Source organism: Rhododendron vialii, chromosome 11a (genome assembly GCF_030253575.1).
Source record: "Rhododendron vialii isolate Sample 1 chromosome 11a, ASM3025357v1".
In the NCBI taxonomy this organism is placed as follows: Eukaryota; Viridiplantae; Streptophyta; class Magnoliopsida; order Ericales; family Ericaceae; genus Rhododendron; species Rhododendron vialii.
Window position 1 is genome coordinate 22,029,569 of NC_080567.1, and position 26,426 is coordinate 22,055,994.

Genomic DNA, 26,426 nt, shown 5'->3' on the forward strand with positions numbered 1-26,426 from the left:
TCAAAGAAAGAGTTGTGAAGGAGTTTTTTTTTTTCCTCGACAAAATGAAGATTTTATAAACTCGAAAGGGGTACATTGAGATAAAGTTGGGAAACCACTAAGCGGAAACGCTTAGATGATACAGAAAAACAGAAAAGCAAACAATAAAACAAAAGGCCATCCAATAGAGTTTTGAAGGAGTTGTTTCGACGCGGATCAAAAAAAAGGAGTTGTTTCGACGTGTTATTCCAAAGTACAAAAAAAAAAAAAAGTTTTGACGTCATGTATGTGACATGTGCTTCAAGCCCATCAAGAGCTAGCCAGAGTCCATCAGGGCCTGATCGTGCGGTTGGTATAAGGGTAGTATTCATAGCAATGACGACTTGGGCACACCAAATCACCTCACTTCCTCCCCTTCAAAGTGACAAATTGAGACAAATTAAAATTTTACGAAAACGTCGCTATTTATTTTAAGAGGGGAAGAGACAAAATTAAATTTAAGATGGAAAGAGAGAAGGAAATCTCAAATGCTACAAATAAAGTGTTCGAATACCTCGGCTTATTTGTTTTTTTGTCCCAAAGTATTAGCGAACTGCCAATTCAATCTCCAATATAGACATTGCTCCAATACAGTCCCTAATGTAAATCTAAGTCTAAATAGTCCTTTGCCCTAATAGCGTTTCTTTTTTCTGTCAAAACAGGGGGTTTTGGGTTTGAAGAAGATGAGGATATGTGAAATACCAAGAATGCCCTCATTTTGATAGAAACAAGGAATGACGTTAGGGCCAATGATCATTTAGACTCACAATTTAAAAATTAGGGATTGCATTGGAGCAATGTCTATATTGGAGACTGAATTGGCAAGTTGCTAATACTTTGGATACCAAAAAAGCAAATAAGCCAATACTTGCACACCATCTAGACAGATAAAACGTGTCGTACACATTGTATTCAGTGGCAACTCCATGATTCTTTGTTGATGGGGTCATACATAAATTTAATTTCTTATTATTGAATAGAAACCTAAATTAATTTCACATTTTCCTATTAGAAAGAAAAATGTTAAACCAATATCCCGACAATATTTCAATAAATAGTATCTGGACTATATAACTTAGCATAAAAGAGGTTGAGAATTCCCCAACTCTAAACTTTCTTGCTAAGTACTTTTACCAAATTGACAACCCAGAACTCTAGTTGTTAGTCTAAATGGACTCCTAAATCCGTGCCGGAACTTAAAGATTTTGAAGTTGAAAACAAATTTTTTTTTTTTTTCACGGAAAAAAGTTGAAAACTTAAAATAGTGCTTTTGCCAAAGGGAGAGAGAGAAGATTGAGAAATAGATGTATACTCTTTTTTGCAAGTGTGTGTGTCTATATACAGAGAGAGAGAGAGAGAAATTTTCAGGTAAGGACCTTAAAATGAGGACTTTATATGCGGACCTTCCATTTCTTGCATTTTCGTATTGGATTTCGATGATCCGAAACGCTTAATGTATTCAGAACGTGATTTTAAGGGTATTCGTGATAAATCGGCAAAAAAAATGACCGAAAAGGGTTTCATCCGCGTAGTTTTTATTTGTTTTTTATCTAACGGTTCAAATAACAACTGCTCAAATTAAGCCCTTTCTGGTCATTTTTTTTACCGATTTCTCGCCGGTACCCTTAAAATCACGTTCTGAACACATTGAGTGGCTCAGATCATCGAAATCCGATCGGAAAAGGCGAGAAATGGGAGGTCCGCATATAAGGTCCTTATTTTAAAGTTCTTACCTGAAGATTTCCGAATTCGGATCTGTCGGATCCGGATCCGGATCCGGCCCATTGACAGACCTATGTGCATGGGGTCGGACAACTCCACAACCATCCTACCGGCGTCGCCTCGATCTGAAAGTACTAGCGTTTGTGCACACTTGTTATGATTTTATGGATGAAGGCATGAAGCTATGAATCTAACACCGTTGGGAGAGTGGAGAGATCATATTTCTACGAAATTTGAAAAAGTGATTCCGAGTCGAATATGTCATCAAACATTACATTCCTAACATAGAAATCATGAAAAAAACATCACCGCATTCTCATTCTTTCTCCATATTCATAGAAACTGAGCCTTTAAGCTGTATTTTTAACTCATACAAACCCAACATTCAAGCATCTAAAGGCAGGAAAAAGCTTACTTTTGGGAAAACAAAACACAAAACACAGAAACACAACCATGGAGCGCAGGAAAAGTGTGTTTTAGCAACACAAAACACATCTTGGAAGTAAGTTTGTTATTTCCACCGGGTGAAAATAACAAACAAACAAACAAAAACAATAAAATCCAAAGTCTCATTTGGACGATAAGGATTGCTTTTGAACGAATTCCCTCACCTCTGCGATTAACAGAGAAGACTCTGGCAATTCAGGAAACACATAGAAAGCATGGATTGCATTTGGGTATTCAACCAAATACGCCTCTTTCCCAGCTTTATTCAGCCACTCATAAAACCTCTTCTGCCAGTCCTGCAACGGATCGAAACCACCAACCACCACCATCGCCGCCGGGTATTTCTCCACCCCAGAAACATCTCCCCCGGAGAAAACATGGGCAGCCTCGTGGTTTCGGTCTGAACCCAGGGGCAAAAAAGCCCTCCACATCCAGTCAGAACGCTCTAACTTCACAGATGGGACGTTGGTCAGCCGGAGCTCCGACTCCGTGCGCTCTTCCCCACCGAAGAACGCCTGGATCGCAATCAATCCGGCGATCTTCAATTTCTTGAACTCGCGGTGGTACGTGGAGACTCTGAGCGTTACATGGTGGGCGATGTTTCCGCCGGCGCTGTCTCCGGCTAAGAAGCAGCGGCTGAGGTCCGCGTACTGGGGCAAGTGAAGGCTGTCGTCGTCGTCGAGAAACTTCAACGTGTCAAGGCCGTCGTCGAATTGGGAAGGGAAGCGGTGCTCAGGGGCGAGGCGGTAGTTGACGGAGATGACGATGGCCTGGAGTTCGGAGGCGAGGCGGCGGCAGAAGTCGTCGTAGGGTTTCGTGTTGGCAGAGAAGAAAGCAAATCCGCCGCCGTGGAAGTAAACGATGACGGGGAGCTTGGTGTCAGTGTCGGCGGGGGTAATAGTGTAGAGGCGGAACCAGAGATTACGAGAGGGGTCGACGGTGATATCAGATGAAGTGACGCCGTTGATGGGTTTGGCAGAGGGAGGGGCTTTGAGGTCCAGGAAGTTTATGAGGCCGCGATTGACGGTGCCGTTAGAGCGGCACGAGCAGTCGACAGCGAAAGTGTGGCCGGCGAGTAAGAGTCTGGTTTTCCATGGAAGAGATGGAGTTGCTGCTCTAGTACTATCTCCTCCAGCCATATCTCTCTCTCTCCCCCTCTGGCTTTCAAGTTTAGGAGTAATATTAATGATCTTTTTGTTTGTGGTTTGACCAAAAAAAACTTGACATGTAAGAGCATCTTCAATGAGAGATGTTAAAGCTGAGGTGGACAATCAAACGGCTAGTTTTGGCATTAAATTGTCATCTAACCATAATGCCTTCTATCATGCCAAAAGTGACGTAATTTTAAAAGGAGGTGGCGTGGTTTTGAAAGAAAGTTTCAACTTGTCAACTTTGACATCAACCTCTAGACTGTCAATTTTCAAAAATTGATCATAAGCTTTCAATAATATGATATAAGGGTTGGAGAGGAAGAGAAATGTCAAATTGCCACATAAACTTTCAAAATAATTTGACATCTCCACTTTTGATCACTCCTGTTGGAGAACGAGGGAAAGTTGACAAAATGAGAAGCGTACTGCCCAAGAAACCATTCAAAAATCAATTCTCTGAGAGAGAGCTGGTCTTCTTATTTACACGTGCCCTAGTCATATGCGAAACAATGTTACTTTAACACTTTAATTTCTATTAAAGTATCACTCTTTTATTAAATTTACATTACAAAATATATCTTCTGTCAAGCAAATCTTGTAATACGTTATCCCTGATGTCACCTTCCAACTAGCAATAAATATATAGTATTTGTTGGGTGTTATAAGTGAGAGTGCACGTATGATACCCCGTCACCTCCGCTAAGAATTATAGTTGCCCAGTTGTGCTACACTACTCTACGTTGGGGACTCCAATGCACCTGTATCGGAACGGAAGCTAAAGTTTCACCATGTGTGAATGGTTTTAGGAGTATTTTTAGGTCTCATTCGGTTAAATAAGCCAAGTGACTTATTATTATTGATTCGTTTCGATGAGAGAAACTGAAAAAAAATTTATGATAGAAACTTATAATTTTTTGAATAAAGACGAAAATAAGCCAATAAATAATATGCCAAAAAGAAAGATTTATTGGCTTATTTTCGTCTTTATTTCAAAAATTATAATTTTTTACTTTTTCGATTTATCTCGTCAAAATGAATCAATAATTCACAAAAAATTACCGCAAAACTAACAAATACGAATTTTTTTTTGAGTAAAGACAAAAAAATAAGTCATCTTGAATTTAATTTAACCGAAGGACCCCTTAGCCCCAATATCTTTCTATAGGGATTAAAGCTAGGGCCTTGTCATCCCATTTTCTACCACTGAACCAACCTCACCGTTGTTGGTCTTGTTCGTTTTGGGGTCTCAAAACCCCCAGGTATAATTTCTAAATTTTTTTCTATCTCTATCCACTCATTACTCTCAAAAACCTCATTCAAACCCCAAACCGACCCCTGAAAACCTCATCTTGGGTCTTATCCAGGTCCACTGTACCCATATCTAGGCCCACTACTAAGCATCTTACGTACCCAATACCTACTTGTCTGACTACTCTAATGGGCTCATTCCAAGTGTAATGAAGGAGGCCCATACTCTCTTCCATGCAATGGTGAAATGGGCTATCATCAACCCATGAATTCCCCGACAGAAAAGAGAAAATACTAGGCCGGTCCCAATTTTCTATTGGGAAAATTACCCACAGGTGGCGTGGACCAGGGTTAATCACCGGTTCATGGTGTCAAGTCTCTAAATTACCAAGACATGGCACCTGTAAATAATATTACCAATACATGGTATGAGGTAATAAACATGATGAGAATGGACAAATTTGCCCTTTGTCCAATATGACACCGTTCAAAGCCTTCATTTGCCATGGGTGATTATATTGAATACCAGAACACGTTCTCTCCCTCTCTCTCTCTCTCTCTCTCTCTCTCTCTCTCTCGTCTCATCTCCTCTCTCCCACCTCCTCCGTGGTTCCATATCTCAAAAATCTCCACGAAACCCTAGCTTCCTGTCTCTCTACGTCACCTCCTCCTTCCCTTTGTGTTGTTCCTGCCTTCGAAGTTGTTGCACTCTTCTCAAGATCTAGGGTTTGTATGATCGTATATCAAAGGAGTCGACTACAACAACGATCAGCAGTCGAAGGAGTCACAGTCGCCTACGACAACAATCGATCAACTAATTTAGGTAAATCAGTTTCCTTACTTGCATCTAATGTTTGGTCAACACTGTAATGTTAGGTAATGAGTAAATTCATGGAATTTCGTTTCGATTCAAGGGAAAAAAAAGGGGAAAAAATGGATTTCCAAAAATTTTGTTCGAAGTTCGAACTCTCTTTGTTTATTGATCTTGCTCATGTTTAACTACTCTCTGGCTTCCACCTACATGTTTTGAGTTTTGCCCCCAAAGCAATTTTCCCTAATTTTGAAAACCCTAAATCAATGAGAGGCTACAAAAGTATTATCTTGCTTCCGGGTTTTAATTCCAAAATTTGGTGGAGATTTGGGTGATTGATCAGAAGAGAAGGCATTGGGTGGAATTGGGGGAATTTGAATCTTAAGCTTTGATCCAAAAACACCTCTTCTATGGGAGTAAATTTCATCAATCAGTAAGTTGACAAGAGCAACAACACCAATGCTCTTCTGGTCCAACTTTTCCTATGGGTGTTTGTTTCCTGGAAAAATGTTGTTGGGTTTTGGTTTGGACTGGTTTTTCTCATACCCAAAAGGTTGGTCGATTGATATTGTAGTGAATGGTTCAGTGTCAAAAATTGAAGTAGGTTCATTGTGTGAGTATCAACCGTCGTGTACCACATGTTTTAATCAATATTTTTAGTAGCTGGGAGACTGTAATGGAATTATTTGATCCTTATGTTAAAATGACTTGGTCTGTACCATTTTTTTGCTGCTCTGCATCCACAGATAACTTGCCACTGACTGAATTGTTGGGTAAATGGTTTCATTCTCTTACAGTCTTACTAAATTGTAGTGTTTGATTCATGAATGACTTGTACGGCCATATGTTGTCTCGGAATAGAAAATATTATGTCGTAACAGCTCGTGACAAGTGTGTACTCATGGATTATAGTAGTTTAGTTTCAAAAGAAAGGAAATGGATAGGGAAAAAATGGTGCATCTATTTTTTTTTTTTCAAATGGCATTGTTTTTAGATCGCTAATTTTTGTGCTTATGTTGCTTCTAGATTCTGTTAGTACAGAAAAGTCCAAATAAATACTCACTAACGTTTATGGTGCAATTTATGCAGGATGAAAAGAATAAGAAAATACAAGAGCTGACCGCAGGGATCCGGGGGAAGAAACGACTATATACCAATTCAGTCGATCCGGAATAGATCGGTTGTGTCATACTGTCATGGTCCTTTCCTATTCTATTTTCCAACTGCTAGTGTTAGCTGCCTTACTCCTTGGCAGGTTCCATGTTGTGTTTTAAACAGTCGATGATGGGAATGCTTTTTCTTTTATACTACTTTTAAAAGGGAAAATTACTGGCAGGCGGAGCAGACTAGCCTTATTCACCCCCTCATCAACTCCACTCTCCAAATCACCACCTTGATGACACAAGGAAAAGTATTCACCAAGACATGGTGTGAGAAGTTGAATTGACAATTATACCCGCCCATATATATCCAAAAAAAACCCTAACACCCATTTTCCTCCCAAATCCCCAATATCTCCTGAGAGCCTCCTCTCACCGACTCTCTCTCTCTCTCTCTCTCTCTCTCTCTCTCTTTCTCTCTCTGTAGAATGGTTCTTGTTAGCGATTTTGGGGTCAGATGGACCAGTGGTAGATGGTTTGGAGAAGCGGTGGAGGGAATAAAGAGTTGCGGAGTTGGACGTATTGGGTCAATGATTAAGGTTAGTTCTCGAGCATTCCCTTCGGAAACAATGAATAGAACTAGTTTTGTACATGGAATCGGCATAGCATCTTGTTTTCTTTGTTTTTTTAAACTTGTTCAATGTTTTTCCAGATGACTATTTGAAAGAGTCATCTGATATAGGCCAGAACAAATCAGCACCCAAAGAGATGACACAGGAAGTGAAGGCGATCAAGTCTTTTGTAACATCCTCCAGTACTAAATTAGATAGGAAAATTGACAAAGGCACACACCAGAGTGAGATGGATGACAATCCTGTCATTGACAAGACAATTGTGATACTCAAGTGTGAGAAGCCCCCTCTTCCAATTGTGCATTCATCAGAAGAAAATATGGGTGTTCAAAAAGAACACTATGGCAGTCATGGCAAAGTAGAGAAAAATGACATGATATCAGAATATGCTGCTATTCACGCACCAGCTTCACCCATGGAGGGACTTGTGATTGAAGCTGTTCAAAGTCAAATACAAGAGCAACCCAAGTTTCATATGGTAGGATTTGGAAAAATCAAAACTTCTTTTATGGTCCATACATACTGAAACTTATGAGGTCTGCATATAACAACCTAGACCAAGTGAAGCCAAGTAAATTGAAACTTATTGGGCAACAAGATCTATGTACCATATGAGGAAAATGTTCGAATGTAATAGTAAAAGTAGATCCAGTTTAATTGAAATCTGGATTGGGGTAGATTAGGCACAGATGTCACCTTTAGTATTACTTGCACAAAGTGGCTGCTCTTTCGTTCGAACGTACAACCTCTAGGCCATGTTTTTAGCAGTCCACGAGTGGCCTCCATTAGTTTTTGAAAGTAATAGTATAGTAGAGTTTTGATAAGGAAGCACTTACTGCTATTGTATGAACAAATGATTAAATGGATCGATTACATTTGTAAATAACCTTAAACCTAAGGTTATTTGACAGCTAATGTTGGTCCTCCATATTGCAGTGTCCTAGATTCTGGTTGTAATTTTGAAAGTTGGTGTACCCAAAATCTGCTAAAATATTTTGAAGATTTGTTAATTTTACTATTAATAGGCGCTATTTGAGCTTGTCTTTAATTGTGATAACATATTTCAATTTGTTTGTTGTACTGAATTGGCTTACGGGAGCAAGTTAATCTCATTCCACTAATACAATTTCTCTGGTCTTGGTTATGAGAAAGAGGAAATTTTTCATGAACTCAGTGTATTGGAAGCAATCAATTTTTCTTGTTAATCTAAGATATGGCATTTGTTTGTCTGGTAACATCTGCGGAGAAGGAAGCACAGAACTCTTCAAGTGTCCGTACATCTGGAAAACCCTATCAAGCCCCCTACGCTCAGCTCTCTTCTTTAGAAGACCCATGCACTGCAAATCCAGAAAATGGAAAAACACCTTCAATAAGATTAGAGACGGAGACGATGGGTGTTAAAGCACAAGTTTCTGGCTTTGAAGACCTGAAATTAGCAATGATTCCTGAATCCCTGGCCAAGGTTCAGGTGAAGGAATCACCAAAAGGCTTTAAACGACTCTTGATGTTTGCTAAGAAGTACCATAGTTCAGTTGCATGTGAGCAAAGTGTTGAATTAGATAATGCAAATGTTGACGGTTCAGAGTTAGATGGCAATGTAACAAATGTAGCTTCTTCTAGTGAAGGTAATATGCGTTTCTTTACTAATTTTTGCACTTGTTTCTTGAAAGATAGTATATAAAAAAGGCGGATTTTGCTCCATACGTTTGGGGATATACTACGCATAGCTATGCGAAGACAGCATGTAGTTTATCAACAGTAGGTGATAGAATTTTCAAAATGCAAACTGTCCACAAGTCATGATTCTATCTTCAACTTCAAGGAGCTGATTTTAGTTGACTGGTGTATATGCTTTCCTTTGACGTATTCTATGTTCGTGGCCGGTTTTTGGTAAATTAACTTGAAGATATGCTTCATTAATTTTGGGCACAAAGAACCCTACATAAAGCTTAAAAAAAAGGATAAGACAAAATAGTAGTGCAATAGTGATATTAATACATTTATAGAATTTATCATTTCTTGTCCAAAAAAAAAATAGGATTTATCATTTGATAAGATGTGGCCCATTACATCTACTGCTTCAAAACTGAGGACCAACAGCATGCATTTATTTACCAAAATGCCACTACCACCTCATTTTGTTGATGCAATGTCTACTTCTTGGCTTGAAGGGAAAGGAGAGTTGAAAAATCAGCGTGAAGATGCCCATTTTGGTTGCTTTTTTTATGTCAAGAGTATCATTATGATACTGCATGATAATTGAATAGTCTATTGTATTTAAACATAGGACGTGAGATGAGCTTATACTATGAAAGATATTAAACAATCCTTGTTTCATTTTTTTAAAACAAGAATGAAGTTAGCTTGCCAAGAAATAAACTTAAGAAACAGTAATTTTTTGGTTTTCAGTCAATGTTAGTGATTTTTTCCTTTCAACTCAATTAAGTTGTGCATTTTCTCCACCTGCCACTTGTTTAGAAGCAAGGGTAAGCTTTTGATGTATTAGTATATGGTAGTTTCAATCAGTTTTGAGGTTCCCTTGAACCGTATAACACTATGCCCTACCTAGTTTGCAAGTTGACCTTGTATTAATGGTTCATAGGTCACCTTGAATCATATCACGTCATACCTAGTTTGCAAGCTGACATTGCACTGATGGTTCTGAGGTTGCCTTTATTCATATTACGTTGTACCTAGTTTGCAAGCTGACCTTGTATTAATGGTTCTTTTCTCGTGCTCAGTTCGTACATTGAAGAATCAAATCTCTCAAGATGAAGAAGCTACTTCCCAAAAATGTAAGTGATTGCTACTCTGCTTCCACTTCGAGACTTGTCTTGTTTTTCTGTCCTGATTTTCTTCATTGGTTACAGCTTCCCGCAACTTCTCTCTGTTGTCGCCCTTTCGTAGCAAGACCAGTGAAAAGAAGTTGACATCATCATGAGGTTGCAGTTTATGTACCTGCCTGCAGACGATATGACCAACCCTACTTCTGCTACAAGATTTGCACATTTAGATGCTACCACTACGATGAGGTGGGTTGCGGATTTATTTTCTTCTTTTGTCCTCCGTGGGTGTGTCGGAAATGTCATGTATCAATTTGCATAGCTACCGTGGGAATGGTTTTTTCTTGGCACTTAAATCATTGTATAAAAAGAAATATTCAGCTTACCTCAACTCACTTTTACATCTCGTTCCCTTTCAAACTGAATTTCAGAAAAGTATTTATACTTAAATGGACCTTGGTTTACAACATGGAAGGATGTCTTGAAATGTTTTGCCTCTTTTTGGAATCTCCAACCTCAAGTTCTGAGCTTCAAATGGCTTTCGGCCCCTTATCCGCCTGTTGGTTGCGTTTTGCATTCTTGTAGGCTACAGCCACACAACAATGCATTCCTCAGCCATGCTACGCCCATCGTATGGTTTCACCACTCTCTTTCACCGCTCTCTCAATCTCAGTGTCTGTCTCGGCAATCAATGGTTCGGATTTTAAACAAACTCTTCCGGGAAGAGTTTCCGGATCTTTCAAAACACTTTTGGATGGTGAGATTAAATGCGGTGAGGTGAGGGGTAAAAAAGAGGGGTGGGCGTAGACTTTCCATATTGTGAATCGGGTAACTAAGAGAGAGTCTGAGATAGGAGGACAGGGTATCTCAACTGCTTTGTCTTCATATTAGAGTATTGACATGAGAAGATGTGCTAACCTTTTATCTTCATATTAGAGTAATTCAAAGGTAAAAAGTACGTCCAAAGAGATTGCAATGCTACTGGTGGTTTGATATCGGGACATTGCATTATTGGCCAAGAGCAGCTTATTATTAATTTGCTCCCGGTGGTTTGGTTAGGTAAACCACATAATGCTTGATTGTTGTTTTACATTTGCCATCGCTCTAAAGGTTGTTATATATGCAGATTGCTAATTTGTGCCTTCTTGCAGGGTAAAGATTGCTATCCTTACTTAGTTGGATACAAAGTAGTTTGGACACGTAATGGAATGACTTGTAAAATGGAAATTCATGAAGGTCTCAAAGGCCCTTTATTTCAGTTTGTTACTAGGGATTACTATTCTCAACTATTTTTGTGTGTCCTTGGTCATTAGATTTGTTAAATCCTCAACCCCTCCCTCCTTTTGAAAAAATTAGGTACTGTATTGATAGAGGGGGTGATAAGCACTTAATATTGTAGATATTTGGTGCGTCTAGTCCCAGGTTATGTTGTTTTATTTCGCGTTTTCTTTAGTTTTTATAGTTATTTTGCACGTAAGGTGTTTTCTTAAGTGTTTCAGGTTAACCAGCGGAATACGCCGCTTTTTTGTCATCAACATCGACCCATGAGTTTGCCCAAGCGTCGGAGGCCACGCGAAATGTGGCCGACAAGGCTTTTGAGGCATTCGGAGGACCGTCGGGTTGCCGGGGGATCGTCGGGTGCCAAGAAGAAAGCAAAAAGCTGGGATTCTGGAGGAATCAAGGTGGTATCAATACAAGCATTTCTGTCGTATCGATACCGGTGCAAGATAGAGGGATTGAAGAAAACATCAAAAGATTGATGTATCGATACAATCATTTTGGTTTAATTATACGGTGACATTTTTATATAGATTTTTTCTGCTTTTTAGACTTTTCACTTATGGAATACTTTCTACCCTACTTTCTACTTTTAGTATGTTTTTAAATATTTGTGGAGAGAGAAGTGGACATGTATAAGTACCCTTCTTTCCACTTATCTCATTACCTAAACCTTTATGTTTTAAGTTTTTCTTCCTCTCTAAGTTTTCTTCCATAGCTTTCAAGCTTTTTCAAGTGTAATCTCTTAAAAACACCTTAAGGTAATTGTTGTTTGTTAATTTTTTGTTTATTAAAGTTGCTTGTACGGACTAGATCCTTAGTAATATCAAGTTTATTTTTGTTTTCTACGGTTATATAACATGTCTCATTATTATGCTTTGCTTTGTTTTTTAGCTATGTGTGAATAGTTTCTTGGCTAAGTCTTCTGTTAATCTTTCCCAAAGACTTGGGTTGTTGCTTGGTTCTCGAACCTTCGAGCTTAAAAGCATGACTTTCGAAATAAGAGCTAATCTTGCATTTTTGGTCTTAACTAGGGGTGTTAAATCATTGGCATGCCGTTTAGTCGGCCTTTTACGTCTCCTCAATGGGACCTATCCTCCATTCAACCTCAACCAAGTTTATTTGGGCCAAAAAGGCAACTAAAAAGATACAAAAGACTTTCTATTTCACCATCATGAAAGACAGTCTATGGTTCCAAAGACTACATTTTTTTATCTTTAACGACCAAATTTTAATTTACCCGAGACCAAGTCTATATTGCTAAAAGACTACACCCTATGTTTGTATGAACCACATGTTTATTGTATAAAGAGTACGTCGTATTTTTGGGCAATTGGTAAGCATGGAAAGTTGGTGGTTCTTTCAAAACCAAGACCAAATCTATTGTAGGGAGGTATTCCCGAGCAGATACATTTAGTTACCAAACACGTGATGTTTGGGAACACGTGGTAAATATGACTGGACTTATCGCCGAGCAGTTCGGTGAACAGCGATATGGACCAGTGATATGAGAAGTCATGGCTATAAATAGACTGTTCGGTTATGATACAGCCGAACAGATGATGTAAAGAACCTAGCACGTGATACGAGTGATCACGGGTTGAAAGCAATGCAATCGATATCCGAATAAATGGTACGTGGGACCATAGTTTGAATATAGACAGGACAGTCATCATGCTAAACAAGTGTTCGGCAATATGGACCAGTGACATGAGAAGTCAATGGTCCAGGAAGGTTGTACGGGCTCAAGGACCAGTTACATGTGAGGTAACTAGTCCAAGCCGTCTGTTCGGCTATGAGATGGCCGAACAAAGATGGAACTCCAATCGAGAGTAAGAGCAGAGAGAATACTCTGGAAGATTCCAGAATAGTCATGTCTCATATAGGGATAAAGATCCCAAGAATATAGGATCTGAGAAAGATACCCAACGAGTATGGGATGTTCGGCTCTTAAAGGAAAAGAATCCTAAAAGGACTCTTTTCCATAAATTGATAAAGGAAACGAGAATCCTTGATATCCTGGGTTTCCTATACGAGTTGGGAATCCTATGGCAATAGGGATGCTTGGGCACCAAGCATCCGAATGTCTATATAAACAGAGCAAGCCTAGAGGTGAAAGGTACGCAATACACTGCAATCTTATTGCTTTCCTACTGATAATTAGGGTTTGATCATTAGTAGGAAATACTAACAAAGGCATCGGAGGGCCTTTGCCACGAGAGGCAAAGGTGCGCTCACTCCTTGTCTGTTTTGCAGGATAAGGGTTTCTCTGACGAATTAGGGTTACGTTCAAGAGGCACGTGGAGCCGCTGCACTCCAGTGCTGTTCAAAGCACTACTTGAATTTATCCACCTACATCTATATTGCTAAAAGACTACACCCTATTTCTGTATGGACCACATGTTTATTGTATAAAGTGTAAGTCATATTTTTGGGCAAGTGATAAGTGTGAAGGGGTGAAAAGTTAGGTGGTGTTTCTTTGAAAACCAAGACCAAGTCCATATTGCAAAAAGACAACACTTTATGTCTTTGTGGACCATATGTTTATTGTATAAAGAGCACGTCATATTTTCAAAAAAATTGGACTTTTCAATGCAATTTTGTGTTTTTTCTTGGCTGTGTGTCGTGTCCTAGTTCTTCATTTGAGTTTCAGTCTTGTCCTAAGCCTCCTATAATCATGGTTTGACCATAACATTTTGTCTGATCCTGGTTGCTACTGATGCCTAATATCGAAGATGGTTTTGATACTAGTGAATCATTTGTTTGCTACTGCTGCCTGCCTTTGATGATACAAATTTTTGCTTGCTAGTTATATCATTTGAAATGTTGTTCTCTGCTTCTGATGCTGCAAATACCCTTGCTGATGCGCATATCTAGTTTCTTTAGTCTATTGATTTTTTCTATCATGGATCAATTGGTAAACTGTTGTTTGTTACTGCTATGATACTGCTACTGCTTGTTGGCATTTCCCTTGCTCCCCATGATTGCTGGTGCTGCTAAAAATCAAGTTCAAATGAGCTTGTTGGTGTTATCTAATGCCATTACCTACTGTCCAAGGTCCCTCGTTGCTGCCAGTGCTGTCTATTGCTAATTATGAGTGATACTTTCTTGTGCTATCCTACCTCCAAAGCTACTTTCACCTGGATTTTCGACTCTCACAAGTGCTGATTCTCATGCTGGTGCTACTTTAATTATGATAGTGCTTGGAATTGTTGTTATCTCCAAATAATTTCTTGTTGAATGTATTTTTTTTCCTTTGTCTTTCTAGCTCTCTCCGTGTTTCAAGGTTTTCTTGTAACTAGTGTTTGACTTCCTCAATGTAACTTTTGTCGAGTTCTAATAAAATTTTTACGGCTGATAAATTTTTTTTTTATGATATTGACCACAACTCCAAGATTGAAAGCACAGTTAGATTATCTCCTTTTTTGTTATGCTTATGCCGATGTTGAGAAAGAGGTAATAAACAGAACTTTTGCATGGGTTGCCCATCAATCAAACAAAGGAAAGAGTTTAATTGTTTAACAGGGATAAACTTGCTTCTTCACAAGCTTATTCCCCCCCCCCCCCCCCCAAAAAAAAAAAAAAAAACTCTACCCTATAGTGCTAGCGCTTCGCATTTTTTCTATTGCATTCCGTTCCCCTTGTCAAGTATCAACTTTGTATGGTTGTGACTTGTGAGGTTTTTTTCTGTTCCATATGTATTGGAGAGATAAAGATATGAAGAAGCAAGAAAAGAAGATTAATACACTAGGTGAAGGAAGGATAACAATTAAGGGAAATAAGGACAAGTATTCCATAGCATGCAGTGAATGCTATTCCCTCCATCCCTTATTTAGAGTTCAGTATTCTATTTTAGACTGTCCCTTAATAAATGTCCATTTTGTAAAGTTAGTGGATAAAAATTAGAACATTTTTCATTTTGTTCCTAAAAGTAGATTCTATTTTGAAAAGTTAGTGAGTAAAAGTGTAATGATGATGCCAATGGAATTATGTATTTTGTTGACCTATTCGGTTTAAATTATTATGTATAGGGATTAGGGATTATGTATTTTGTTGGCCTTTTAGATCTCCCCAATGGGACCTATCCTCCTTTTAACCTTAACCAAGTTTATTTGGGCCAAAAAGGGCAGCTAAAAAGATAGAAAAAACTTTGTATTACACCATCATGAAAGACTACACTTTTTATCTTTAACGACCAAATTTTAATTTACCCGAGACCAAGTCCATATTGCCAAAAGACTACACTTTATGTCTGTGTGGACAACATGTTTATTGTATAAAGAGCACGTCATATTTTTTGGAAAGTGACAAGTGTGAAAAGTTAGGTGGTGGTTCTTTCAAGACCAAGACCAAGTCTATATTGCCAAAAGACTACATTCTTTGTCTGTGTGGACAACATGTTTATTGTATAAAGAGCACGTCATATTTTTTGGAAAGTGACAAGTGTGAAAAGTTAGGTGGTGGTTCTTTCAAGACCAAGACCAAGTTTATATTGCCAAAAGACTACATTCTTTGTCTGTGTGGACAACATGTTTATTGTATAAAGAGCACGTCATATTTTTTGGAAAGTGACAAGTGTGAAAAGTTAGGTGGTGGTTCCTTCAAGACCAAGACCAAATCCAAATTACCAAAAGATTACATTCTTCGTCTGTGTGGACAACATGTTTATTGTATAAAGAGCACATCATATTTTTTGAGAAGTGACAAGTGTGAAAAGTTAGGTGGTGGTTCCTTCAAGACCAAGACCAAGTCTATATTGCCAAAAGACTACATTCTTTGTGTGTGTGGAGAACATGTTTATTGTATAAAGAGCACGTCATTTTTTTGGAAAGTGACAAGTGTGAAAAGTTAGGTGGTGGTTCCTTCAAAACCAAGACCAAGTCCATATTGCTAAAAGACTACACTCTTCATCTTTAGTATGGAATGTCTGGAAAAAAATCATGAAAATAGTGTCATGGATAGTTACATGGACTTCCCCTAAAGTTTGCCAACATCTTATTTATATAAGTGGGAAACAAAAGTGCCAACATCTTGTTTATATAAGTGGGGAGCGAAAGTGGTATCATGGATAGTTACATCGACTTCCCCTCCAGTTCGTCAATATCTTGTTTATATCATCTGTGTCCATATGTTGTTGGAGTCGCCTTCATCAAGGGGAGATGACACTGGTGGATTCCAATTGTGACCTAACACTGGACAGCTCCCCCAAATAGCTTGACATGAAAGATTTTCATTGCTGAGATGGTCCTATGAAAAATATATTCTATATGTTTAACCACCACCACTACTGTTGCGATAACTTGAATACCATTTCATACCACACTCATACAAAAATAACCAAAAATGTCCCAATGACTACTCATTCCTTGGTATCAACAAATTAATAAGCCAGTATCATAAAAATGAGAATGTTAGTGCATCTTCACCATAAATTACATCGAAAATTCCAAGTATTTAGAAAAGAAATGTAAAAATGTAGTGATAAAAAAAGACAAAGAAAAAACTAATGTACATCTCTTTGTAGCTAAAAGAAAGCTTTCTACTAAAAAACAATAAGTGCTAGAGAATGATCAACCCTGAATTGACAACCTTTCAACTTTTAGACCTGCAATTTAGAAAGAATGGAAATGGATAAGTGACAGCATAATCAAACCACTAACAAGGAAGTTAAAAGATGAACTCTGAAGCATATGAATCCCATAGGCCTCGTTTAGAAAAAACAATAGCTATTAATGCAAAGGAAGACTAATTAAACTAAGATGAATAACCCTAGGAATAACCCTTCTCAGCCCATTCCATGAGAAGACCACGCAGCCCATTCCATGAGAAGACCTAGGAATAACCCTTCTCCAGGAAACTAAAAACTACCGATGATTAAATCAGAACATGCGAGTCTACTGAATGTGTCAAAACAAGGTCGACTACATTAATGCAATAAAAATACATGAAAATCTTCATCTCCCATGCGATTTTACATACCGATGATTAAATCAGAAGACATTTTGGAGGACCTTGGTCATTTTGCCTGTTTTCAAGCTCAATTCACTGTCTAGTGTCTACCTCGTTACGTTTCAAGGCCTAATTTTTGCCCTAAATATAACTGCCTATCTGGCGTAAACTTAGTGATTCTCTTATGTGTGTGTGTGCGTGCGCGCGCATGTACTGCTGGCATGGATAGATGTGGAAAAATCCTAACATATAGAAGGTTAAGGAGTAAATGATCAAGAAGAGCATATTAAAAACGTGTTTAGCAGAATAGAATAGGTTTATATAGGATAAGCATACCATTTCATTTAACAAGAACGCTTCTCCTTTTCCGCTAACAATCGGCTCCACTAAGGATTCAAGTAGTATGAACCCAAATTTGTAAACATCGTCCTCTAACGTTGTCATATGCCTGCAACAAAGGAACACCACACCGTCAATCCTAGGCCTTGCCAATTACTGTTGGAAAACAACAACAAAGGAAGCCTTGTTTTGGAAAAAAGAAATGGGAAGCAATAGTTGTTCAATCGCATATTCAGAGCTTTGTAATACCATTGCAAACATATTCCATTTTAGCTCCTAGAATGCCATGGTGACTTACATTGTCAAATGGATACCATTGATAGCGAACTGGAGATTGGACTTTGCCAATCCAGAAAAAAAAATAGAAAGTAAAGGGTTGGGGCAGTGCCATTAAAAGACAGACCTTTCCATAAGATAGAGGAAAAACGGCATCACTAGAAGCCACAACATCATGAATACAGGCCAAAGAAACATCAATCAGTTGCATTCAACTAGTCAAAGAACATAAGATTCAATACCATTCAAAACCTTTGGTTGCAATATTCTTTGTTGCTTCTAGGTGAATTACTCACAGGAGCAGGTACCAACCCCAGCAAACCAAATCCTTTATCCTTTTTACTTGTATATGAGCAGTGAAAGTAGCGTAAACATTGTTGATGCTACTGAGATCATTCTCCCAAAAATGGAGTTAAAGAAAGACCCTTACCAAGATTTTTGACCGTCTCCCTTTCCCTGGAACAATGAAAGTGTAATCATGTCAAAAACACATCATGAAACCAATAAATATTGTCACCGGATAAAGGAAAGATACCTCAAGTGACTCAAAGCCTTCTGTAATGATGGACATTCCATAATCACTCAGCTTTGCTATCCGATGCTCATCGAGCAATATATTGTTAGTCTTTAATCTGTTACTGAAAGAAGCAGGCATTGCACCAATCGTTTGTGAAATAATAATTAAAGGAATATGATAGGAAGTTAAAAAGATGAGCTTCAAAATAGAGCATCACATACCTCAACAAAGACATTAACATTCAAGTTAAGCTCCAAATTGGATCTCAAATGCAAATCGGTCATGACTGCAGATACACTCGCAAAGAGTTGGCTGTATGAGGACCAACTGTCTTCTTCTGCTGGTTCACAAACTTAGAATCAGTTTCAGGTCTCCAACGAACCTTTCTCAGAGGGCACAATTTCCTGGACCACAAAAATTATGAACAAAAAAGGCATTAGCGAACATGAAGTTCATGAACATAATCACCTTGAACTACAGTTAAAAGAATTGGTTTAAACACAACACTAGCATGTGCTTTAATGGGCGCATGCAACATTAGATGCAAAACTGCAAGGATATTAAGTTAATGTGCAAAAAGAAACCAAACTCAATAGTGTCAACAGCTAACGATGAAAATTTGCAAAATATTGTCCCAAGGAATAAGGAACAAATCCCATTTCAAGTAGGAATCAAGAACAATAACACCTCCCTAGCATGAAAAGCTAAGCAACCCCATCATTTTCCGCAACTTGTGATGATTTTGGTCGAAGTAAGTTTCTCGTAGAAAGCTCATGGTTCTATCAGTCCAACTAATGAAGGGAGTGCTGATTTTGGCACAAGTTTGCTTCCTGGGAGGACCAACTTTACTAAATTTGAAGAGACAACGTGAATAGAAGTTTTGCCCATGACATTTACCCATGACAACATAAGTCAACTGTGCGTGTTACTGCTTGAAACTATTAGCAAACTTAGTGTTCTCTTAGCAATATCCTCCACTCCAATTAAGGAAACCAAAAACTTGCTATTTGGTTGACTAGTTCATGGGGAAAAAAAAGAGAGGGAGAGAGGAAAAGCTGGTATATGATAGTAGGTGCTCCAATTCCACCAAACTATAGCAACAAAAATGAGCAAGAAATGCCACCATCAAAGTAGCTGGGTGAAGTGCCCTCATATCGTACTCGCACCGCAAAACAATGTGAAGTTTGCAACATAACCACCTTGAAAAAAGAGGACATGTAAAGGGTGAAAAGGAAGGCCGACGACAAGATGAGCTAAAACATAAAAAAACACAACAGAAACATATTAAAAAACATACCTCAGACTAATCATAATCACAAAACTCATATAAAGAGGAAAACGACAGGAAAGGAGGACATAGAGAATAGAATTGAACTAAAAAATGTCCAGGTCAAGAACGTCTTAAAACTAATCGCGCTAAAACTTGAAATCCACTACATTCAACCTAGCTAAGACAATGACTTAAATCTTTGGGACCAAGCCTTTGAGAACAGAAGCTAAATCTTTTCAAGTCTTTTCGTCGTCATTTCTTACTAACGGAGCAAGGAAACTCTTTCAATTTTAATTTGAGCTCTGTTTTGTTCGATGGCAAGAGCTTATGTTAAGTTAAAGACCTTGACATGTATTCCGGTGACTTAGGCATCTTTTGGTCCTTGCCTTCTTCTTCTTCTTTATGGTACATACAAGGGCGTAGGCACTAAGAAACAAAAATACTTGACACAGTAGCTCGATGAACTCTAAGACCATCGCGGTCATTGCGCAAAGCCTCCGTCACTGTGGATGGGGCTTGATCAAACACTTGTTTTCCTCGATCTAACTGAAGACCAACCTTTCTAGATTATGAGCGCAACCATTAGCCTCTCTCCAACCAAATATTAACTCTCCATATTACGTAGCTCATTGATCAACATAATTAGGTTGTAATTAGGATCAGAAGGATGCTGGTCCGAACAAGACCAAGACCCAAGTATCACTTTACCCAAAAAAGAAACAAGACCCAGTATTCAATTCTTGCTTCATTTTCTTCCATTTTCTCACAAACCAAACAAGAAAATCAAGAAAGCAGAAAATATTTACCAAGATAATCAACAGGAATTCTCCCATTATAGAAGCGTCTATTGATGTCGAAATCTCGCCCATAAAGAGGAAAATCGGCACACGCAAAAGTAATGCTTACACACACAGACGATTCGGTCAAAATAGGTGTAAAACAACCACAAAATTGTCTCAAATGCTCGAATATTAGGAGAAACAGAGACAGAACGATAGAGAAAGAGGAGAGAGAAGAGAAAGCCAGAGAGAGAGAGGAGAGCAGAGGAGAGAGAGAGAACGAGAGAGAGAACGAGAGAGAGGGGGGAGAATACCTGGATAACTCTTGGAGAGAGAAGTAAAACGTTAGAATGGAGTGTTAGGGCTTCAATGTTGCATATATATGTAGGGGTAGAATTGTAAACTAACATAGCCTTACCATGTTTTGGTGAATAATCTTGCTTGTGTCATGATAGTGGTGATTTCAAACTTGGAGACCATGTATTGGTAATTAATCCAGGTCCACGCCTCCTGCCGGTAATTTCCCCTTTTCTATTTCGTAGTCCGTAATCCTTTCCAAATAAAGTCAATAGCCCGCTAGGTCCATACAAAAATAATCCCACGCCCGCACCCAGAAATGGATCCCATTCCCTTTTTCTTTCTGTGTCTCTCTCCTCACGCCCATGTGCATGTGCACATGCAGCACACCTGACACCATTCAGTGCATTCTCTCTCTCTCTCTCTCCGCAGCACACCTGACCCCATTCAGTGCATTCTCTCTCTCTCTCTCTCTCTCTCTCTCTCTCTCTCTCTTACTTTTCTACTTAAAATCTAATAAGCCTTATAACCTCTTTTGTAAATATTTTACTTTTTTATAAAATTTACATTGTCAAAATGTACTCGGCGAGATGAATCAAACAGTGTTAATTAACATTGTTAAATGTAAATTAATAGTGTTAATTAACGCTGTTATAACAGTGTTAATTACACTGTTATTTAGAGACAAATGAAATAATTAAATACTATTAAATGTTAATTAACACTTTTATTTGTGAATTAACAGTGTTAATTAACACTCATACTCGTGAATTTAATATCTTTAATTATGAATTTTGGAAGAGATAAACACTATAAATTATCAATAACACTCTTAATTGTGAAGTTTAAAATAAAATAGACATTGAAAAATAATTTTTTTATAATTTTATATTCAATATTGGTCTTCTTATTTAGATCTTTACGAGTAGATTTTAAATATATAAATTTTATAAAAAAAACATATGTACAAAAAAATTATGAATGTAATAAAATTTTAAGCTTTAAAATAAAAAGGAGAGAGAGAGAGAGAGAGAGAGAGAGAGTGATGAAAGAGAGAGGAGAGAGAAGGAGAGGTGCTGCGTGTGAGACAAAAAAGAGAGGAGGAGAGAAGAAAATACTGTGGAAACTTTATATCCATCTCAAAACCAATTAGTAATGAGTGGAGAGATTCCAAATGTTATTAAGTGATTACCCATTCCACTCCCAAGCAATGTGGGATTCTATTTCCTTAACATCCTCCCTCACGTGCAGCCGCGTTTGAGGTCTATCATGTGTGGCTATTTTTGGGTCCTATCATCGTGCAGCTTTTTTTTTTTTTGCTTGTCGTTGTCATCGTGTGGTGAGTAAAGTAGAGGAGTACGTGGAGGACAGAACAAGAGAAAGGGAAGTGATGAGCGCACGTGAGGAAAGGACCTTATGGGAAATTAATTGTCTGCATTTGTCAGCAAGGACTTGGAGGGAAACAATTCACTTTGATGGGACCGGCTGGGAAGATCCTCGACAGAAAATACGTAAAATAACCACCAATGGGTAATTTAACCAATGCATTAAGATCTGACGTCGCGTATCGTTACATATCTCAATTAGCCGATACATAAAGGATTTTGGGTTTGCCGATACCATTGCACCCGAGTATTCCGATGAGATGAAAAAATAGCAGGCATATCGACCGATTTCTGTTATGTATTAGTCGTTTCCAGTTCACGGCTGTTAGAGCATCTCCAATGAACTCGTGTAAGCTTTGGCGAGGTTAAATAGGCGAGCCGATTTGTTATTTTCTGGTTTCCATTAGCCTCGTCAGAGGCTCGCCATTTTATCCTCTCGCTTGAAGACCTTGTCACGCCCAGCGAGATACAACACCTCACCACACCCTCGCTTCTCCTCCCCGACGATCGTTTGCTCCAACCAATCCCTCCGACGACTCAGATATTGTATATTTCAGCCATTTACTCCGACGGCTGAGATCTCGTTTACTCCGGTGAGTTATTCCGTCGTATATGTATTGGGTTTACTCCGGTGAGATCTCGTTGAATAGTTTACTCCGGTGAGATCTCGTTGAATAGTTTACTCCGGTGAGATCTCGTTTAATCTATTTTGGTATGGAGAGGTCGCCGTCGAACTAGGGTTCAGTTTACTCCGTGTGGGACTCCGACGAGATCTCTTTTAGGTTTTGGGACTCTGGTGAGATTTCGTTTTGGGTTTTGGGTCTCCGACCAAATCTGGTTTACTTAGTTTTGGACTCCGGCGAAGTTCAGTGAACAGATCCGGTGAAGTTCAGTGGTCAGATGACTCAGATCTGGTTTTGGCATGTAATTTGTTTAGGCTGTTGGGTAGTGCTCTTATTTGATGACTAGCCAAAAGGAGAAAATTCCTCTTTTCCTGAGCAATTTGCCTAGAATTTATAATGAGACTATTGGAGATGTTCTAATAGGTAATTTAGGCGTATTGACCGTTATTAGTCGGTTGTGGCGTATCGACCGCCACAACCGATTCTGCTGATACTGTTACACTATAACCATCGATGATGTTATTTAAAACCTTGAAATTAATAACTATCACAAACCCAACATTCCAGCATCCACAAGCAGAAAAAGCTTGCTTTACCACCAGCATTTTGTTGCCAGAAAAGTAGAAACAAAAACTTGGTACATAACCACACTAACAAAGACGCAAAAACAGAAACCCAAACACACAGCGCATGAAAAGTTTTATTTTAGCAACACAAAACACATCTTGAAATACACCAGATCCCATTTCCTTAGAAGCATAACAAACAAACCGAAACAGTGAGATCCAAAGTCTCATGGGGATGTCAAGGATTGCTTTTGAATGAAATTCCTCACCTCTGCGACTAACAGAGAAGACTCCGGCAGTTCAGGAAATCCGTAGAAAGCATGGATTGCATTCGGGTATTCAACCAAATAAGCCTCTTTCCCAGATTTACTCAGCCACTCGTAAAACCTCTTTTGCCAGTCCTGCAACGGATCGAAACCCCCAACAAACACGATCGTGGCCGGATATTTCTCCACCCCCGAAACATCTGCCCCCAAGAAAATGTTTGCCGCCTCGTGATCTCGGTTCGATCCTGGGGGCAAAAAAGCCCTCCACGACCAGTCAGAACGCTCTATATTAACAAATGGCACCTTGGTCAGTCGGAGCTCCGATTCCGTACGCTCTTCCCCTCCGAAAAACGGCTGCATCGCAATCAATCCCGCGAGCCTCAATTTCTTGAATTCGCCGTGGTTCATGGCGGCTCTGAGCGTTACGTGGTGGGCTATGTTTCCGCCGGCACTATCTCCGGCTATGAAGCAGCGGCTGAGGTCCACGTTCTGGGGCAAGTGAAGGCCTTCATCGGCGTCAAGGAATTTTAAGGTGTCAAAGCCATCGTCAAACTGGGAAGGGTAACGGTTTTCGGGGGCGAGGCGGTAGTTGACGGAAACAACCACAGCAGGGAGTTCGGAGGTGAGGCGACGGCAGAAGTCGTCGAAGGGTTTTGTGTCCGAGGAGAAGAACGAGAATCCGCCGCCATGGAAGTAAACGATGATAGGGAGTTTCGACTCATCGGCGGCAGCGGCAAGGGGGTTAACATTGTAGAGGCGGAACCAGAGGTTGCGAGAGGGGTCGACGGTGATATCAGAGGAAGTGACGCCTTTGATGGGTTTGGCGGAGGCAGGGGCTTTGGCGTCTAGAAAGTTCATAAGGCCGCGATTGATGGTGCCGTTGGAGCGGCGAGAGTAGTCGACGGCGAAAGTGTGGCCGGCAATTAAGAGTCTGGTCTTCCATGGAATGGATGGCTTAGCTGCTCTTGCAGTACTATCTCCTCCAGCCATCTCTCTCTCTCTCTCTCTCGCGATTCCCACCGACATTAGTAGAGAGCTGTTAATTGCCCCGTGTCAGGGGGTCTGACACCGGCCCAGCCGATTTTCCCGTTTTATTCATGCTCTCTCGTTCTTCCCGCATTCTCTCATTTTTATTTTATTTTTTTAAATATTTTTTTCACCTGTTTTTTTATAATAAATTGTATATTTTTAAAATCTACTCAACGAAACCTATCAAACGAGCCTAATATCGATGATGAAATAATGTAAAACAAAAAAACTATATTTTGTGGTAGTTTAAAATGTATAAAGAGTTTGAAAAATTAAGTGTTCCAAATTTCAATCCGTTTGAACCAGTGGAAAAGTTTTAGTTTTCTGATTATTTTATCCTAAATTGTCATAATTAAATTTTGAATATAGCACTCTCGTTGATTAACTCTAAAAAAATCGTAGAATCAAATATCTCTTAGGGTTAAAAAATGAGAGCCCTGGAGTCAAAATTTAATTATGACCATTTAGGATAAAATGATCAGAATAATAAAATATTTTCACCTATTCAAACGGGGACGCGGACTCTGCTGCCCACTATGGGCAGCAGCCCCAACCTACACTCACACACGGCACCAGCAGCTCCAACCCACACTCACACACGACACCGTTTTATCAAAGGAAAAAAAAACAAACTCTTCCTCTTGCAATCCTATGGAGCAGAAACGTGATTATGAAAGCCCTAGAGTTAAAATTTAATTATGTCTCTTTAGAACAATATGATCAGAATAATAAGATCTGCGCGTCAATTCAAACGGATTGAAAATTGAAGCACTTAAATTTTTTAATCATATTTTTTAATATATAAACTGTCAAAAAAAATTAAGTACGTTGAAGAGGAGAGAGTGAAGCACTTAAGTACGTTTAATCATATTTTTTAATATATTTTTTAATCATATTTTTTAATCACACATGGCACCGTTTTAATCATATTTTTTAATCATATTTTTTAATATATTCTTGTATGTCGCATCAATAATCAACACGGACGAAAAATTGACAAATAGCTCTAGACTTATAGGATGAACCAAAAGAATATCTGTGATTTCGTTGGTGTGTTCATTTGTATGATAGTCGTAAATGTAATTTTTCTCCTTTAATTCATTTACGACGTATCCAATTGGAGATAGACCCCCCAATTGCTCTTTCTTATATTGTGCTTTCACATTGTAAATACTCCTGATTCATGTACTAATTGACGAGTCTTGTTGTTTCAGGAAAGTAAGAATTTCTCGAGGCGCGGTACTGCTAGACATGTCACGAACTAATTGCTGTTGGATTGGGGTTAACCTTGACGGGTACTCATGTCCCTCAAAACTTTCAGCTGGTTCATGGTTATGAAAACTTTTAACAACCTTCAAACTTCACATGACACCGTCTGGAGGTTGTGGTACACCTCGCAGCTTAAATGGGCAATCACATTTTTTAGTTTCAGTAATCCTTTGCATTGAATGCCCTTCCGGTGGCGGTCTGTACAATCCTCCCCTTTCACAAATAAAAATGCATTTCGACATTTTGTTGCCCTTTATACTAGCAGATTTACTTATAACAATCACAAAACCATTTTTCTTACCAACTCTTCGCACCCAATCTACCATGACAACTCTAATTTCAAATATCTATAAAAAAAAAAAAATGAATACGTATAAACAAAACATTATGCAGCATACTTTCAAAATAAGTAACAAATATGTATAATAACAACAAATACGTACTAACTAACCTGGTCAGTCGTAAATTCGGCTGTGTAATCTCCCCTAACGTAGGAGCTGCTCTCCCCACATGAAACATCATTCATAACATTGTTTCCAACTAACTAACTATCCGAAAATGAAAAATTGCACTGATCCATAATGTTCTTCTATGAATTACGAAAATGAAATGAAAGTTGAGAAAATTTTAAGGATGTGGTGAATGAGAGTAAGTGTGAATATATAGGTAAA

The 26,426-nt window shown here is 38.8% G+C and overlaps 3 protein-coding genes and 1 long non-coding RNA gene across 7 annotated transcripts; 1 reads left to right on the forward strand and 3 right to left on the reverse strand.

The window, feature by feature from the left end:
* Window positions 1-2,034: 2,034 nt before the first annotated feature.
* LOC131307515 (probable carboxylesterase 18) lies at window positions 2,035-3,392 on the reverse strand. Its single transcript, XM_058334056.1, has one exon. The coding sequence runs from the start codon at window positions 3,324-3,326 to the stop codon at window positions 2,310-2,312; it is 1,017 nt and encodes a 338-aa protein (XP_058190039.1). The 5' UTR covers window positions 3,327-3,392; the 3' UTR covers window positions 2,035-2,309.
* Window positions 3,393-5,098: 1,706 nt separating this feature from the next.
* On the forward strand, window positions 5,099-12,014 carry LOC131307516 (uncharacterized). 4 transcript variants are annotated; one of them, XR_009194148.1, is made up of 5 exons: window positions 5,099-5,409; window positions 6,487-8,754; window positions 9,871-9,924; window positions 10,000-10,161; window positions 10,498-12,014. XR_009194148.1 is itself a non-coding variant. In XM_058334058.1 (5 exons), the coding sequence occupies exons 3-5, from the start codon at window positions 8,343-8,345 to the stop codon at window positions 10,068-10,070; spliced, it is 537 nt and encodes a 178-aa protein (XP_058190041.1). In that variant the 5' UTR covers window positions 5,099-5,409; window positions 6,487-7,607; window positions 8,282-8,342; the 3' UTR covers window positions 10,071-12,014. The 4 variants fall into 4 exon arrangements, 3 of the variants coding, with proteins under 3 accessions (XP_058190041.1, XP_058190040.1, XP_058190042.1); XM_058334058.1 differs by having other exon boundaries at window positions 6,487-7,607; window positions 8,282-8,754; window positions 10,000-12,014; XM_058334057.1 differs by having other exon boundaries at window positions 6,487-7,096; window positions 7,210-8,754; window positions 10,000-12,014.
* A 4,510-nt stretch (window positions 12,015-16,524) lies between these two features.
* On the reverse strand, window positions 16,525-18,416 carry LOC131307517 (uncharacterized). Its single transcript, XR_009194149.1, has 3 exons — window positions 18,290-18,416; window positions 17,476-18,210; window positions 16,525-16,795 (listed from the first exon to the last, which is right to left on the reverse strand). It is a non-coding gene; the product is annotated as an uncharacterized LOC131307517 (long non-coding RNA).
* Window positions 18,417-23,144: 4,728 nt separating this feature from the next.
* Window positions 23,145-24,518, reverse strand: LOC131307518 (probable carboxylesterase 18). The gene has a single exon (XM_058334060.1). The coding sequence runs from the start codon at window positions 24,481-24,483 to the stop codon at window positions 23,419-23,421; it is 1,065 nt and encodes a 354-aa protein (XP_058190043.1). The 5' UTR covers window positions 24,484-24,518; the 3' UTR covers window positions 23,145-23,418.
* Between the last annotated feature and the right edge of the window lie 1,908 nt (window positions 24,519-26,426).

Excerpts from the sequence above, each read along its gene's own strand:
- LOC131307518 (XM_058334060.1), bottom strand. The coding sequence starts at position 24,483 with ATGTCGGTGGGAATCGCGAGAGAGAGAGAGAGAGAGATGGCTGGAGGA.
- LOC131307515 (XM_058334056.1), bottom strand. The coding sequence starts at position 3,326 with ATGGCTGGAGGAGATAGTACTAGAGCAGCAACTCCATCTCTTCCATGG.
- LOC131307516 (XM_058334058.1), top strand. The coding sequence starts at position 8,343 with ATGGCATTTGTTTGTCTGGTAACATCTGCGGAGAAGGAAGCACAGAAC. Across the intron at positions 8,755-9,870 it reads TGTAGCTTCTTCTAGTGAAG|TTCGTACATTGAAGAATCAA; the intron begins GTAATATGCGTT and ends TCTCGTGCTCAG. Across the intron at positions 9,925-9,999 it reads AGAAGCTACTTCCCAAAAAT|CTTCCCGCAACTTCTCTCTG; the intron begins GTAAGTGATTGC and ends CATTGGTTACAG.